The sequence below is a fragment of the Argopecten irradians genome, chromosome 9 (assembly GCF_041381155.1).
Source record: "Argopecten irradians isolate NY chromosome 9, Ai_NY, whole genome shotgun sequence".
Lineage (NCBI taxonomy): Eukaryota > Metazoa > Mollusca > Bivalvia > Pectinida > Pectinidae > Argopecten > Argopecten irradians.
This window is the reverse complement of record NC_091142.1, coordinates 24,598,252-24,615,017: the sequence shown is the minus strand read 5'-3', so window position 1 is coordinate 24,615,017 and position 16,766 is coordinate 24,598,252. Positions and strand designations below refer to the sequence as shown.

The 16,766-nt window shown below is 37.5% G+C and overlaps 1 protein-coding gene and 1 long non-coding RNA gene across 3 annotated transcripts in view; one reads left to right on the top strand and one right to left on the bottom strand.

Annotated features, from left to right (window-relative positions):
- LOC138331845 (rabphilin-3A-like) overlaps window positions 1–12,347 on the top strand; it is a 61,838-nt gene extending 49,491 nt beyond the window's left edge. Inside the window, exons 9-18 of one of the 2 annotated variants that reach the window (XM_069279674.1) lie at window positions 25–186; window positions 591–670; window positions 1,217–1,291; window positions 2,308–2,417; window positions 3,195–3,318; window positions 6,937–7,094; window positions 7,716–7,797; window positions 8,172–8,268; window positions 8,773–8,894; window positions 11,070–12,347. In XM_069279674.1, the coding sequence (XP_069135775.1) occupies window positions 25–186; window positions 591–670; window positions 1,217–1,291; window positions 2,308–2,417; window positions 3,195–3,318; window positions 6,937–7,094; window positions 7,716–7,797; window positions 8,172–8,268; window positions 8,773–8,894; window positions 11,070–11,084 (1,025 nt within the window). In that variant the 3' untranslated portion in view covers window positions 11,085–12,347. Of the gene's footprint in view, window positions 1–24; window positions 187–590; window positions 671–1,216; window positions 1,292–2,307; window positions 2,418–3,194; window positions 3,319–6,936; window positions 7,095–7,715; window positions 7,798–8,171; window positions 8,269–8,772; window positions 8,951–11,069 lie in introns of both variants that reach the window. The other variant, XM_069279673.1, reaches the window with a different exon arrangement.
- LOC138331847 (uncharacterized) overlaps window positions 1–16,766 on the bottom strand; it is a 31,928-nt gene that overhangs the window by 10,477 nt on the left and 4,685 nt on the right. Inside the window, exon 2 of the long non-coding RNA XR_011209729.1 lies at window positions 2,654–2,756. This is a non-coding gene — a long non-coding RNA (uncharacterized lncRNA). The remainder of the gene's footprint in view (window positions 1–2,653; window positions 2,757–16,766) is intronic.

Below are 16,766 nucleotides of genomic sequence, written 5' to 3'. Positions count from 1 at the left end.
TGTGGATGCATCCATTTTTTTAAGAGTTCAGTCGACAGGGATCAACACAGTCACATGACCTGCCAGTGATTCAGACACGAGGAAGAGTGGAAGAAGATCAGAATATCGATAACGCTTTCTCGAAATACGCACACCATCAGGAGGAGTTTGATGATGGCTCACCTTCCTCACCAGACAGTGACGGAGGTAACTCTCAGGAGGAAGAGAATTTTTGTAGTCATATTATAGAATTTGATGTTGTGATGATTCTTTGAGTCAAAGAAAATGAAATCTGTATGTACAAAAATATTTAATGTATTATTTGAAACTACAGAATTTTATATCTTTATACATTGTGATATGTATTGATTCTGTTACATGTAGCTATATTCAGATAAAATGTAAATCTGAAGCAATTAAAAGGTGATTAAATACACTATCACATACATTTTTTTCCCTTTTCCATGTTACAATATTTTTTTTCTTTTTAACATTTTGGTGTTGGATTTCCATAACACGGCCTTCAGTAGTGCTTGTAGGGATGGAGGTATTGATGAGGATCAGAATGTTACAACAAAAAATAAATAACAATTGTTCTTATTGTGTTCCAGTGTCTCTTGGAGCATTAGAGTTCTCCCTCCTGTACGACTCGGCAGCTAATGCCCTTCACTGTACTGTTGTACGAGCTAGGGTGAGTTCCCCTGAACTATACAATGTATCTGATAATTTCGAATGTGCGATACAATGGATCTTTTAATACATTGAATATACGATACATTGAATGTACGATACATTGAATGTACGATACATTGAATGTATGCCCTGTATATCTAGTGGTTAAAGACAAACATGATCCAGATGTTGGTGAATGTGGCTCTCAAACAAGACTTAAAATATGATCTCTTGATGAAATCAAAGAATTTTATACATTCCAACCCAAAGTGAAGGTTACCTCTTCAGCAAAATTTGAATTAATTACCGTAATTCACCAAGTCTTTATTAATTGCATACAATCTATAAAATTGTCATCTTCATACATCAATTTTGTTAATACCTTGACATTGTTTTTTACCAAATGCTTTTAATGAGCAAAATATGCTTAAAGATTTTCCCACCATTTTTGGTTTTAAAAAGTACATGACAGTGTACAAATTAAAATAAATGTAAGTTTTTACAGTAAGTATTTATATAGTAATTAGTATGAACATTTTCATGACAGTGCTTCTGATTTTAATAGGGACTCAAAGCCATGGACTCCAATGGATTATCAGATCCTTATGTAAAACTCCACACACTTCCTGGAGCAAGCAAGGTAAGCAAGGTTCAAAGGTCATATAGTTCACCTTCTTAGAGGTCAACCAAGGTTAGGAGACTATGTTATACAGTATATTTGTAAGAAGAGTTAGTTAATGGAAGGGTTTAAATTTCATGCAATACTTGTGCATTGAGATTTAAAAGGTTCCAATGTATACATAACTATTAGGGATAGGTAACTTATGTAAGAATGATTCAGAACCCAAAGACCCAAATACCATGGCAAATCTGATGCCTTTCTTAATAAAATCTATTTTACTGGGGAGACAACTCTGATGTCTTTCTTTAACTTTGATCTATATGACAAGATACATTTAAGCAATAAACTGTTACCAGATTGGACATACAGTTGATATGAAGCCCATCCGGAAGGAAGATAAATAGAATGGCGCCCGTTAGGGCGCCATGAATATTTATCTTTCGGACGGATGGGCTTCATATCAACTGTATGTCCAATCTGGTAACAGTTTGTAACTTATATTTCCATTACGATTATTAAAATTCAACACTTTACATGTATATCCTTTGAATTTTCCCGCTTGAGCTAGTGTTGACGTCACCAAGTTTAATAAACGGAACAGCCATATCATCAGCTTCTGAATATAGTTCAAAGCAAAACGGTTTGAAACAAGCGAACAAATGAAAATTATGCGATGATATTTTTTAATACATGCTATTTTGTAAACATGATAATACTATTAGATTTCATAGACCACACAACTTTAAAACCACTTTTTAAATTATTTGACCGTTATGTATAGGTGTAAGTATATATTGTATACACTGTCCGTGACGCGGCGGAAACGTTTAATATTCATACGCTTGACCAGATTTGAGTTCACAGCGTGATATTGCCCATTTGGTTTAACATTGATCAAACGGGAAACTGAAAGTAGAATGGAAATATATATGTATAATATGAATAACATAAAAGTTTTTATCAGTTTATGTCTTCCTACGCAGTATTATTTGATGCAATATTTTTTACTCTACTCCTGATGACTTTGTTTACAGTCGAACAAACTAAGAACCAAAACCATTCATAAGACCTTGAACCCAGAGTGGAACGAGACTTTAACTTACTATGGTATCACAGAAGATGACATGCTCAAAAAAACACTCAGGTAAGAAAAGGATTACATGATTGTACATGGTGTAGTATGGAAATTTCATTTTGTTGTAATATACAGTGAAATGCATTCAAGCGTCCGGAATGGGCTTTCGGATAGCTTAAACCACAAATCACATGAATAATTTCAACCATGCCGTCGTATGCACATTTTAGGCTCAGGAATGATGTCATTCAAACTATGGGAGGAGTTTAGTTAACAGCGACAATCTAACTGAGGGCGGAACTTACCTGTGTTGGTTGTTATACAATTTCTGATTTGGGAATGTAAAACGAGATTGATTGATAATTTTGTAGAGTCGCTTACAGTTAATACTATACTCATCAGCATCATCTGAAACAATTAATTAAAATAAATAGTCTAGAATGTTAATTTTCAAAACACGGGTCGTCTTATGTTTCCTGCTGTCGTCCTAATTACCACGTGGTAGTTGAATATCACTGCGCTAGACGACAAAACAGTGAAATAATCTCCACAGTTATCGTATAATACACAGGAAGTCTTGTATATGTTTGGTGTTAATACCTCGCCTTATAAGGCCATCGATATTTATTTTCTTATGTTATTAGTGTTTTAAAGAAACCTTTAAATTTTACTCCTGAAAGTTAGTGGGCCTTTAAAAACTGGATAATCTAGAAACCTGACTCAATCATCCAAATATGCTGTCCCAGTAACATGATCCAGTTTAGACAAGCTGAAAGGTAATATATATAGGTAAATACTTCACAATCATTATATGGCATTTCCTAGAGTTTATAATGTATGTTTCAGACTGGCAGTACTAGATGAAGATGCGTTTGGTTACGACTTTATAGGGGAGACCCGTGTACCACTGAAGAGACTGCGAGCTGGTCAGACAAAACACTTCAATGTTTACTTAGAGAAACAACTACCGGTCAGTATTACATTTAGTTGTTTTTTTCAATTATCATGATAATAGTTTTTCCTGCATTAATTAATTTCATTTAGCATATTACAGAGTAATCTACCTTGCGGTTAGGTATTGATTGTGATGTCAAATCATGTTTCTCTGAAAATTATGATGTTATGCTCACAAAAACATGACGTCACAACCAATACCCGCCCACAAGGACAGAAAACTCTATGGTATGTATATGCAGTAGATGCCATTCAGATGGTGGGCTATTCAAATAGTTTTTCGTCCTGGGCTGTCCTCTGTCTGTCCATCCTTCTATCCATTAAATGTTCTTGTTAATTGCTATTTCTTAGAAAGTGCTGAAGGGATCGTTTTCAATTTACACATGTAGGTTCCCTTTGGGCCCTTCTTGTGCATATTGCATTTTGGGAACATCGTCAACAAGATGGCCACCAGGCAGCCATCTTGGATTTTGATAGTTAAAGATCATTCACCACTATTTCTCAGAAAGTCCAGAAGGGATCTTTCTCAAATTTTTACATGACCTGGCCCGAAGGGCCGGTGAGCTTATGCCATGGCGCGGCGTCCGTCGTCCGTCGTCCGTCGTCCGTCGTCCGTCGTCCGTCCGTCCGTCCGTCCGTCCGTCAACATTTCCTTTAAATCGCTACTAGTCATAGAGTTCTGCATGGATTGTAACCAAATTTGGCCACAAGCATCCTTGGGGGAGGGGGAACAGAACTTGTATAAATTTTGGCTCTAACCCCCCGGGGCCAGGAGGGGCGGGGCCCAATAGGGGAAATAGAGGTAAATCCTTTAAATCGCTACTTGTCCTAGAGTTCTGCATGGAATGTAACCAAATTTGGCCACAAACATCCTTGGGGGAGGGGGAACAGAACTTATATAAATTTTGGCTCTAACCCCCAGGGGCAGGAGGGGCGGGGCTCAATAGGGGAAATAGAGGTAAATTCTTTAAATCGCTACTTGTCCTAGAGTTCTGCATGGATTGTAACCAAAATTAGCCACAAACATTCTTGGGGGAGGGGAAACAGAACTTGTATAAATTTTGGCTCTGACCCCCTGGGGGCAGGAGGGGCGGGGCCCAATAGGGAAAATAGAGGTAAATTCACTAAATCGCTACTTGTCCTAGAGTTCTGCATAGATTGTAACCAAAATTAGCCACAAACATCCTTGGGGGAAGGGGAACAGAACTTGTATAAATTTTGGCTCTGATCCCCCAGGGGCAGGAGGGGCGGGGCCCAATAGGGGAAATAGAGGTAAATCCTTTAAATCGCTACTAGTCATAGAGTTCTGAATGGAAGTTTACCAAATTTGGCCACAAACATCCTTGGGGGAAGGGGATCAGAACTTGTATAAATTTTGGCTCTGGTCCCCCGGGGCAGGAGGGGCGGGGCCCAATAGGGGAAATAGAGGTAAATCCTTTAAATCGCTACTAGTCATAGAGTTCTACATGAATTGTAACCAAATTTGGCCACAAACATCCTTTTTGGAAGCGGAACATAACTTGTATAAATTTTGGCTCTGACCCCGCTGGGGCAGGAGGGGCGGGGCCCAATAGGGAAAATGGAGGTAAATTCTTTAAATCGCTACTTGTCCTAGAGTTCTGCATGGATTGTAAACAAAATTAGCCACAAACATCCTTGGGGGAAGGGAAACAGAACTTGTATAAATTTTGGCTCTGATCCCCCAGGGGCAAGTGGGGCGGGGCCCAATAGGGGAAATAGAGTTAAATCCTATAAATCGCTACTAGTCATAGAGTTCTACATGAATTGTAACCAAATTTGGCCACAAACATCCTTTTTGGAAGCGAAACAGAACTTGTATAAATTTTGGCTCTGACCCCCCGGGGCCAGGAGGGGCGGGGCCCAATAGGGGAAATAGAGGTAAATCCTTTAAATCGCTACTTGTCCTAGAGTTCTGCATGGAATGTAACCAAATTTGGCCACAAACATCCTTGGGGGAGGGGGAACAGAACTTGTATAAATTTTGGCTCTGACCCCCCGGGGGCAGGAGGGGCGGGGCCCAATAGGGGAAATAGAGGTTAATTCTTTAAATCGCTACTAGTCCTAGAGTTCTGCATGGATTGTAACCAAAATTAGCCACAAACATTCTTGGGGGAGGGGGAACAGAACTTGTATAAATTTTGGCTCTGACCCCCTGGGGGCAGGAGGGGCGGGGCCCAATAGGGAAAATAGTGGTAAATTCACTAAATCGCTACTTGTCCTAGAGTTCTGCATAGATTGTAACCAAAATTAGCCACAAACATCCTTGGGGGAAGGGGAACAGAACTTGTATAAATTTTGGCTCTGACCCCCCGGGGCCAGGAGGGGCGGGGCCCAATAGGGGAAATAGAGGTAAATTCTTTAAATTGCTACTAGTCATAGAGTTCTGAATGGAATGTAACCAATATTTGGCCACAAACATCCTTGGGGGAAGGGGATCAGAACTTGTATAAATTTTGCCTCTGGTCCCCCGGAGGCAGGAGGGGCAGGGCCCAATAGGGGAAATAGAGGTAAATTCTATTAATCGCTACTTGTCCTAGAGTTCTGCATGGATTGTAACTAAATTTGGCCACAAACATCCTTTGGGGAAGGGGAACAGAACTTGTATAAATTTTTGCTCTGTTACCCTGGGGGCAGGAGAGGTGGGGCCCAATAGAGGAAATAGAGGTAAATCCTTTAAATCGCTACTAGTCATAGATTTCTGCATGGAATGTAACCAAATTTGGCAACAAACATCCTTGGGGGAAGGGGAACAGAACTTGTGTAAATTTTGGCTCTGGCCCCCCGGGGGCAGGATGGGTGTGGCCCAATAGGGAAATAAAGGTAAATCCTATAAATCGCTACTTGTCCTAGAGTTTTGCTTGGATTGTGACCAAATTTGGCCATAAACATCCTTGGGGGAAGGAGAACAGAACCATTGGCTCTGACCCCCTGGGGGCAGGAGGGGTGGGGCCCAATAGGGGACTTAGAGGTTAATATCAAAATTCCTTCAGAAAAGAAACAATGAACCTGTATTCAGAACATTACTTGGCATTACACACAAACCAGGTGAGCGATACAGGCCCTCTGGGCCTCTTGTTACATGTCAGTTCCCCTAGGGCCGTAGTTGCGCATATTGCATTTTGGGACTGATCAATCAGCAAGATGGCTGCCGTTGAGGTTTGTTACCAATATTTCTCAGAAAATACTAAAGGCATCATTCTCAAATTTCATATGCAGGTTCCTCTAGGGCCCTAGTTATGCATATTGCATTTTCGGAACGATTGGTCTGCAAGATGGCCGACAATCTGCCATCATGAAATTTGATAGTTGAAGTTTGTTACCACTATTTCTCAAAAAGTACTCAAGGAAACTCTCTCAAATTTCATATATAGGTTCCGCTTGGGCCCTAATTGAGCATATTGCATTTTGGCACTAATTGGTCAACAAGATGGCCGATAGTCCGCCATCTTGGATTTTGAAAGTTGAAGTTTAAAAGCAGAGGAAAGATCCCTCTTTCAAACATAGATTAATCTTTGGCGGGAACCATAAGATCCTCTGGTATCAAAACTTACTCAAAATACTCAAAATGAATACTGTTAATTCACTTCTCACACTAAAATGATTTGTTTTGTAGTTGGAGAAAGATGATGATTTGTTGTCCAATGATCGAGGAAAGATCCTTCTGTCCCTGAAGTATTTGTCGGGGAAGCAGGCCTTAGCTGTAGGGGTGGTACGCTGTGTCGAGTTAGCTGCCATGGACAGTAATGGATACTCTGACCCCTATGTTAAACTGTGAGCTCCAAATTTAAATTCAAGCTTAATCTAAAAGTTGATTTGTAGGCCATGTTGTTGGGATTTAGTTATGTGTGTATTGGGATATAGTTATGTGTGTTATAAATTTATCAAGAACAATACATTGTAATATCACTGTTCCAATCATAAATTATATATTGCTGTCAGTGTACTCTGACTCATTAATTACCGTATTTGACCCAATAAGCGCCCAGGGCATTTTAAAAATTGAAAAATAGGAAAAGGTGCTTAATAAGACTAAATAATTGCAATCCTATAGAGTTTTGATAATTTTGGTCCTATTCCGGGGCAATTGAAATATAATAAAGCCTCTAAAAGGGGAGGGGCGCTTACCTGGTATTGGGACATGGGTGTTATTAGGTTGAATACAGCCATTAAAGCAGAATTTTAATTTGATGACAACATTCTTGCTGATAATGAATTTTACAAAATAATGTAGAAAATGTAATAATGATTTTAAATTAGTTAATTATTATGTGTAATCATTAATGGCTTAGTTATGATTGAAGCTGAATACGGATGTTGACTGTCGTAAACTACTAAGATTAATATTAATGAGTGATACCCAGAATATCTCAAATATCTATTTTGATGCTCCAGATACTTAAAACCTGATCGAGATAAGAAGTCCAAGTTCAAAACTGTTGTGAAGAAAAGAACACTGAATCCCGAGTACAATGAGGTAGGTAGGATTACAGTGATCCTGAGAACCCTCGTTACTTCGACATGAAAGTCTCTACAGAAATGTTTTGAAAAGTTTGTCGAGACAACGTTTCATCTCCTAAACGACTGGATCAATTTTTAATGAAATATTCCAGTAATGATGGGAAATATAATTATGAATATGTGCATAGGTTTCTTTTAATAATTTTGGTTTCCATGGTAAACAAGTCACTATCCACAGGTTTTTTAAAATGGCCGTTTACTCATTAGTTAGCAATTTGCTGAGAGTGTTCTAGTTCATTTTGGTAAATGCATGACATACCAGATGCCGTTATATGTATATATGTGCTGAACTTTTAATTGTGTATATTAATTGAATGTGCATTATTGTAGGATTTTGTTTACGAGATCAAACTGCCTGAATTGGCAAAGAAGACATTAGAGATCACAGTTTGGGACAAAGATATTGGAAAGGCAAACGACTTCATAGGTAAAACTTATTATGGTCTAAAATGAAATGACAATACCAAATAAATACAAGATTCTCTGCAATAATCTGTTAACATTGAAGGTTCACTTCTCTATTTTGCCATGTAGCGTAATGATAGTCAACTACGTATATATACTTTTTGTTAAAGGCCCACTACCTTTCCGAAACGGCTTTTATTTTTTGCTCACCTGGCCCAATGTCCCGATGAGCTTATGTCATGGTAGTGGACCTTTAATTAGGGCAACACTGGAAGCATAAGGTGACCCGGGTTATGAAAATTAGCATTTAGTTTATGTATTAAAACTTTCCAGGGGATGCTAATAAGTGTAGTATCAACAGTATATGCTAACTTTTGGGAGACCCTACAAAATTATCAAACTCTTATTACAGATGCATTTTAAGAACATTGAAAGTCATTCCACCTAAGGTATATATGTATCAGTAACATTTAATTGTTCACAGCATATCAGGATAATAATTTGGTGTTTACATTCTCTCCGTTAGGTGGTGTCCAGTTAGGGATCAACTCCAAGGGGGAGAGACTTAAACACTGGTTTGATACACTGAAGAATCCCGATCAGAAATTTGAACGATGGCAGATGTTGTCTGCAGAGCTCATTCCAGAGGTTCAATTAACGTCCTAACAATCAAACGTTCATATGACCCTGCATGTGTTTATGTTGTGAGTTTCGTGATTTTGTGTTTTTTGCGTATTATTTTATGACAATATGTACCATACTGTACCTGGGCCCAGATTCACAAACATTCCTTAAGTTTAAAAGTGTTAGTGTAAGTTCAAGAGCCTTCTATAATGCTTCCCTATGAAAAGGTATAGTTTAAAGAATTCATTTAAAGATGCTCCACCTCTGACAGAGCATAAATGATATTCATTATTTGAACAATAATTGGTGTTTAATCGTGTATATATGTGTATAGTTAACACAAAAAATAATATAAAATAATTTACTTCGCCTTTGGTGCATGCGCAATCAGTACTTCATTCCATATAGGATATAGTAGCACGGAATTTTTTCGGGATGCAATTAATGATTTTCTATTTTTTTTTACTTGAAGTAAAATAAGAAGCTCAAACTTTTCACTGGTGGTAATGGTCTAAAGTAAGTAACTTTTGTAACTGAAGAAAAATACTAAATTGTCTGATCCTGTTTTTAATAGTGAAAAAAATACCATTTGTCAGCGATGGAGCATCTTTAAGGAAATGAAAAACAGGAATGTTCATGAAACTCGGCTCAGCTTCTATTTATAATGATGTTGAGTAAAATATTTTATATAATATATTGTCAATTAGGTAGATTTAAATGTTTATTAGTTGGCATGCTTGATACAGTGAATATGATTAAGTATCATGTCTCCTCATACATCAACTTCCATCACCAAATTCCTACACCCCCATTATTCTACCCCCACATCATCATTGTCACCCTCTTCCTTACACCCCTATACCAACATCCTCCATTCTCTCATTGTACATTTAATACTGATCCCAATGTAATAGTCAGCTGCTACCCAATAACTCCAATATGAATTATACCTCAATGTTATTGGCATGTACCTATGTGGTGCTAGTTTATTATGTAATGAAGTGAAATATGTTGTATTCATACAAATTTTACGATAATATTTTCAATGTCTTAGTTAGCGTATAGCTTTTCCTGAATAAAAGGTTGTGTCATTTTCACTAAGCTACATACCTCTGTTTTATTAGTCGTTTAATTGTTAAATTACTGAAATATATATGAATATAAATTATGTTAAGCTCACCTGTCCCAAGGTTAATTGAGATTATGACATAGTGAAGTTTCTGTCATCTATCTCTTTGGCACTCACCTTTTCCATTGAAATGACTTAAATCTCACTCACCAAAATGCCCAAAGGCCAATTCCACTACAAGTACATCTGTAACATGCTGGGATGAAGTACTTTTAATTTTTGTTCAAATGAATGACCTTGCCTTCTCTCAAGGTCATAGGGGTCAAATAAAGAAAAAAAAAATTAACGACTTCCTGTCAGTAAGTTGTGTGCCTACAGACCTGATATTGGGCCTATAGTATTTTGAGGTGAAAGACTAACAAGGTTTAACAATGTTTAAATGTATAACCTTGACCCTCAGGCCATGTCATGGGTCAAGAAGGGTAAAATATTTGAATGACTTCTTGTCAATAAGTAGAAGGCCTTTAAGAGACCTGATATATTTTAGCCAGTAGTATTTTCAAGGATGAAAGGCTATCATGCAAGTGTGTTACCATATAGGTTACAGGGGTCAAATAGGTTAAAATATTTAACTTCTTTCCAATGACTAGGTGGCCTAGATATCTTATATTGTGCTTGTGGCATGCTGGTTGGATTACCATGCATGCAAGTTTGTTTATTTAGGCAGGATTAAACAGTATTTTATATTTCATTGGTTGAACAGGGAAATTTTACTATCTTAATTAAGCTTCTATGATTATTATGTAGCAGGTTAGCAATGCGGGCCTATTGGGCCCTTGTTATGCAAATGATGTGAAATGAATATAAACCTCAGGTTATATGTCTTTTTTTGTACATACTTGGTATTTCTTGAGTTATCTCCCTTCATATAATGTAGGAGGAAGACTACATGTGGCCTATAGTCTGTAATGATTTCCATAAACTTTGATTCCCTCATACCTGATATGTGTTATTGTTTGAAAATTTCAATCAGCTATTTTAGGCTTGCCTTTTTATCATTATCAAAATAACATCTTTGACGATGTTACTTAGCTAGTAAAGTCCTGTTAACGTTGTCTCTTGTTTTGCAGCCTGATGAATACTAGTGTGCTGTCCCAGTCATATACTGCTGGACTGAAGGTGGAACTAATATGGAAGGCAAGTTCACTGGGAAGGAGCCTCATATTACAAGACTTTTTCACTTCCAATCTTCAAAAAAAAGCTTTACATCATGAAACATTTCCTCTTCCAACGTCATACAAAATGCTCAGCATCTTATCATTTAAAAAAAACCTGCTTCCAGTCTTCAGGAGAAATGCTTCAACATGATTTATATTATTTAAAGCCTGAAGCTTGAGACATTGACATTCAATCTACTTTATTTTCCTCAGACAAAGGTAAAGGTCATGCATCAAGACAAACCAAGGAATCTCATAGACAATCACGCTGTCATTGCTTTCAGTTCATTCCTATTGTTATGAAATTAAACGCTTGTCTCGGAGTTGACTAATTCTCACAGATGCAAGCTGAGAAGTCACCGGTAATGGACAGGAGATCGAGGAAGAAATGTTACGAGCACAGGCGCAGTGGCAGCTGAGAGAGCCTGGCCACTCGTCAAAAGTTGTGTCTGTGAATCATGTGTTCATGCTTCATCTGTCAAAAGTGTGCATGTCAAAGGTTAGAGTCAACAACACAAAACAACACATAGACTGGCCACCAGTCTTTAGAATATTGAAAAAAATCACTAAAATTTGGCTTGAATATTTTTGTCTCCAAAATATGTCTTATTCTAGAAATTTCAAACTAGGGGGAGATAATCTAGTGAAGAACTCTGCTGAGAAAGTCTTAACAACAATTAAGGACCTGGTGGTCAGTCTTTACAACATATACCTACAGGTCATTGTTGTGTTAGGACCTGGTGGCCAGTCTATACAACATATATCTACTGGTCATTGTTGTGTTAGGACCTGGTGGCCAGTCTATACAACATATATCTACAGGTCATTGTTGTGTTAGGACCTGGTGGCCAGTCTATACAACATATATCTACAGGTCATTGTTGTGTTAGGACCCGGTGGCCAGTCTATACAACATATATCTACAGGTCATTGTTGTGTTAGGACCTGGTGGCCAGTCTATACAACATATATCTACAGGTCATTGTTGTGTCAGGACCTGGTGGCCAGTCTATACAACATATATCTACAGGTCATTGTTGTGTTAGGACCTGGTGGCCAGTCTATACAACATATATCTACAGGTCATTGTTGTGTCAGGACCTGGTGGCCAGTCTATACAACATATATCTACAGGTCATTGTTGTGTCAGGACCTGGTGGCCAGTCTATACAACATATATCTACAGGTCATTGTTGTGTTAGGACTGGTGGCATTGTTGTGTTAGGACCTGGTGGCCAGTCTATACAACATATATCTACAGGTCATTGTTGTGTTAGGACCTGGTGGCCAGTCTATACAACATATATCTACAGGTCATTGTTGTGTTAGGACCTGGTGGCCAGTCTATACAACATATATCTACAGGTCATTGTTGTGTTAGGACCTGGTGGCCAGTCTATACAACATATATCTACAGGTCATTGTTGTGTTAGGACCTGGTGGCCAGTCTATACAACATATATCTACAGGTCATTGTTGTGTTAGGACCTGGTGGCCAGTCTATACAACATATATCTACAGGTCATTGTTGTGTTAGGACCTGGTGGCCAGTCTATACAACATATATCTACAGGTCATTGTTGTGTTAGGACCTGGTGGCCAGTCTATACAACATATACCTACAGATCATTGTTATGTTAGGACCTGGTGGCCAGTCTATACAACATATATCTACAGGTCATTGTTGTGTTAGGACCTGGTGGCCAGTCTATACAACATATATCTACAGGTCATTGTTGTGTTAGGACCTGGTGGCCAGTCTATACAACATATATCTACAGGTCATTGTTGTGTAGGACCTGGTGGCAGGTGTTAGGACCTGGTGGCCAGTCTATACAACATATATCTACAGGTCATTGTTGTGTTAGGACCTGGTGGCCAGTCTATAACAACTAAGTTGTTGGACTGGTGGCCAGTCCTATACAACATATATCTACAGGTCATTGTTGTGTTAGGACCTGGTGGCCAGTCTATACAACATATACCTACAGGTCATTGTTGTGTTAGGACCTGGTGGCCAGTCTATACAACATATATCTACAGGTCATTGTTGTGTTAGGACCTGGTGGCCAGTCTATACAACATATATCTACAGGTCATTGTTGTGTAGGACCTGGTGGCCAGTCTATACAACATATATCTACAGGTCATTGTTGTGTTAGGACCTGGTGGCCAGTCTATACAACATATATCTACAGGTCATTGTTGTGTTAGGACCTGGTGGCCAGTCTATATACAACATATATCTACAGGTCATTGTTGTGTTAGGACCTGGTGGCCAGTCTATACAACATATATCTACAGGTCATTGTTGTGTTAGGACCTGGTGGCCAGTCTATACAACATATATCTACAGGTCATTGTTGTGTTAGGACCTGGTGGCCAGTCTATACAACATATATCTACAGGTCATTGTTGTGTTAGGACCTGGTGGCCAGTCTATACAACATATATCTACAGGTCATTGTTGTGTTAGGACCTGGTGGCCAGTCTATACAACATATATCTACAGGTCATTGTTGTGTTAGGACCTGGTGGCCAGTCTATACAACATATATCTACAGGTCATTGTTGTGTTAGGACCTGGTGGCCAGTCTATACAACATATATCTACAGGTCATTGTTGTGTAGGACCTGGTGGCCAGTCTATACAACATATATCTACAGGTCATTGTTGTGTTAGGACCTGGTGGCCAGTCTATACAACATATACCTACAGGTCATTGTTGTGTTAGGACCTGGTGGCCAGTCTATACAACATATATCTACAGGTCATTGTTGTGTTAGGACCTGGTGGCCAGTCTATACAACATATATCTACAGGTCATTGTTGTGTTAGGACCTGGTGGCCAGTCTATACAACATATATCTACAGGTCATTGTTGTGTTAGGACCTGGTGGCCAGTCTATACAACATATATCTACAGGTCATTGTTGGTAACATATACAGAGATAACATCATAATATGTCATGCACGTACAGTTCACCTGATACAGAACAACTTGCACAGGGACCTGACACATACACACAACACAATATGATAATAACCCTGGGTTACACATATGACCTATTTCATGTGAATTTGAGATAAATGGTTGTGAAAGCTGCCTTATAGATTTATTTTAGTCTTTTATTTTTCTGGCAGATACATATATAACTTTTGATAGCAATATCTTACTATTATATAAAAATAAATTCAACATTAATGTTTTAATTGTTAATTTCATAATTAGAATATTCCTACCCTGCCTTTACTACTCACTTAAAACTCTCCGTCCTTTTTCCAGAGCTCCTATTGCAGCTACCAACTTTCTAATAAGTTGTTACAGTTATTTATAAAGTTATCTCCCTTTATATCAAAGATGTCAAAAAGTATATTTTAACATTTAGAACCAGAAAAGTTGTAGCATTGTGCTTGATACCAATTAATGGATTTATACTTATAAGTATTCTGTTGCTGGAAATCATATTTTTTGACAAAATTGATAATTTGATAAAAAGAAAAATAGTCTATAATGGTATTGCAATTCCTGTATTACTATGTAAACAATTGCAATAATTCTTTATCTTTGAAACTTAAAATAATCTTGTTCGTGACCGGACTTCAGAATTAAAAAAAAAATAAAAAAAAAAACTCACACAAGACGAAAGTTGCCACTTTATCAATCCTTCCATTGTACGCTGTTGTGGCTTCTGAGTTGGTAAAGGTGGCCCACATAGATCTTACTTTCAGGGGTGGTGCATTTTCTCCTGTATGAGATCAGAAAAGTGTATTGTCTTCTTCTTATTATTAGATAGAAGCTGCCAAAGTATCACAATAAGTAGTTTATAAGACAAGAAAAAACCACTTAGACAATACATAAGAATACTTATGAATTTGGTTACCATGGCAACTGGTATGCATTTTGGCTACCCTGGAGTTTGTCAGGAATTACGTCATTTACTTATTCATTGTTTTGAATATAATTAAACCAAGTCACAATAAATTAGGGTTTTAGGGACTTACTTAATTCAATCCTATTGTATACCATCTTACCCTTCTTTGTATCGATTTATACCAAAATTATCAAAGCCCTCGTAAACTACTTCAATTGTCATACTTATCATATAAATTTCCAATAGGTGAACATTTAGTGACTTTGAGGGCAATTCAAACACATATGTGTCCAGTATAAGTCCTGAGTGCTGATTGGTGGTTTTTCTCAGGATACTCTGGCTTTCCTTCACCAATTAAATTTAAAAACCATGTTCTTAAATGCCCCATGGCTGTTGTGTTAAACCATCAAACCAAAACCAGTTAAGGGTATGAAAACATCATATTTCAGGGATAAAAGTTTTGCACCATTTAGAAAAGTCTTTACCAAATCTACATCGTAATTCATATCAAAGAAAATGTACTTGTACATTTTAGGCTTCATGTAGAAAGTCTTTTGCCTGTTTGAAAATTAATCATGTCATAGGGGCCAAACTTTGAAAGCTCAATCTACCCATGAGGCTATTGTTTCAAAGAGAGGCGAGCCATGAGAGTACATGTCTGCTCATAATTTATAAAACCATACATGTTCACTGCTTCGCAATCTTATTTGTGATTGATATTTGAGTAAATCAATGGTAGCTCTTGTAGTGCATTCATTAAATTGTAATTCAATGGGACTTATTCACGTACCACAGGATACCTGATAACGATTGTGTGTGGACTATTGTTCTTATTGGTGATGAATGACATCATAAGATGATACTCCTGTGCTAACGTCATTTCAGCGGGAAGATATACACATTGTTACGTTCCATCATCACTTCACTGGAGATACTAGTCCCCCAAAAACGTTATCAGGTATCATGAGAATTAGTCACATTGATTGGGAACCATACACATTGAAATTTCAGCCAAAACCATTATCATCAACATCCATCATTATCTATTCATACCTTTTTAATTATTATATTTCACCTGCAGAAAAAAATAATCATCTTTCATTTGTTAAATGTGTCAGAACACCATAGGAGGTGCATGTACTGTATTAACATGTACATGCATGTATATTGGAAATTTTACTTGTTTTATATGTTCAATTGTTGGGAATATTTTGACTACTTTATTTCTGACATGGTCAAATGAAATCTGTTTGTATAAGTCTGAAGTCCAGTCTTTGAAGATTGCCATTCAGACTATTCTATGATATTTTTCTGATTCATGTTTTTGTTACAGGCGTGACCTGATACAATGTTTGTGGTGTTCTGTTCTTATACCCAAGACATTCCTATTGTAAAGACATAAGTACCATAATTATAAAAATGTGAATACATACATATATATATCACCTGTTAAATTATAAACAGGTCTCTTATGGTATTTTATTTGGTTGTGAGAGTGGTATTGCATAAATTGTGAGAAAATTGGACCAATATATCCCAGAACATTACATAGTAACATTACAATCACCACCAATAGTCCTACCCTAGCATTCTTACAAAAAATGTATATACTACAGAGTACTGAAGAGTGAAATAAAGGGAAGTAACTTTGATAAATCAGAATGTGTCCTAACTATCGGGTCCTGTCATGTACATGTCTCATCAGGATTTTATATGGAGCCAAGGGCATTTAAA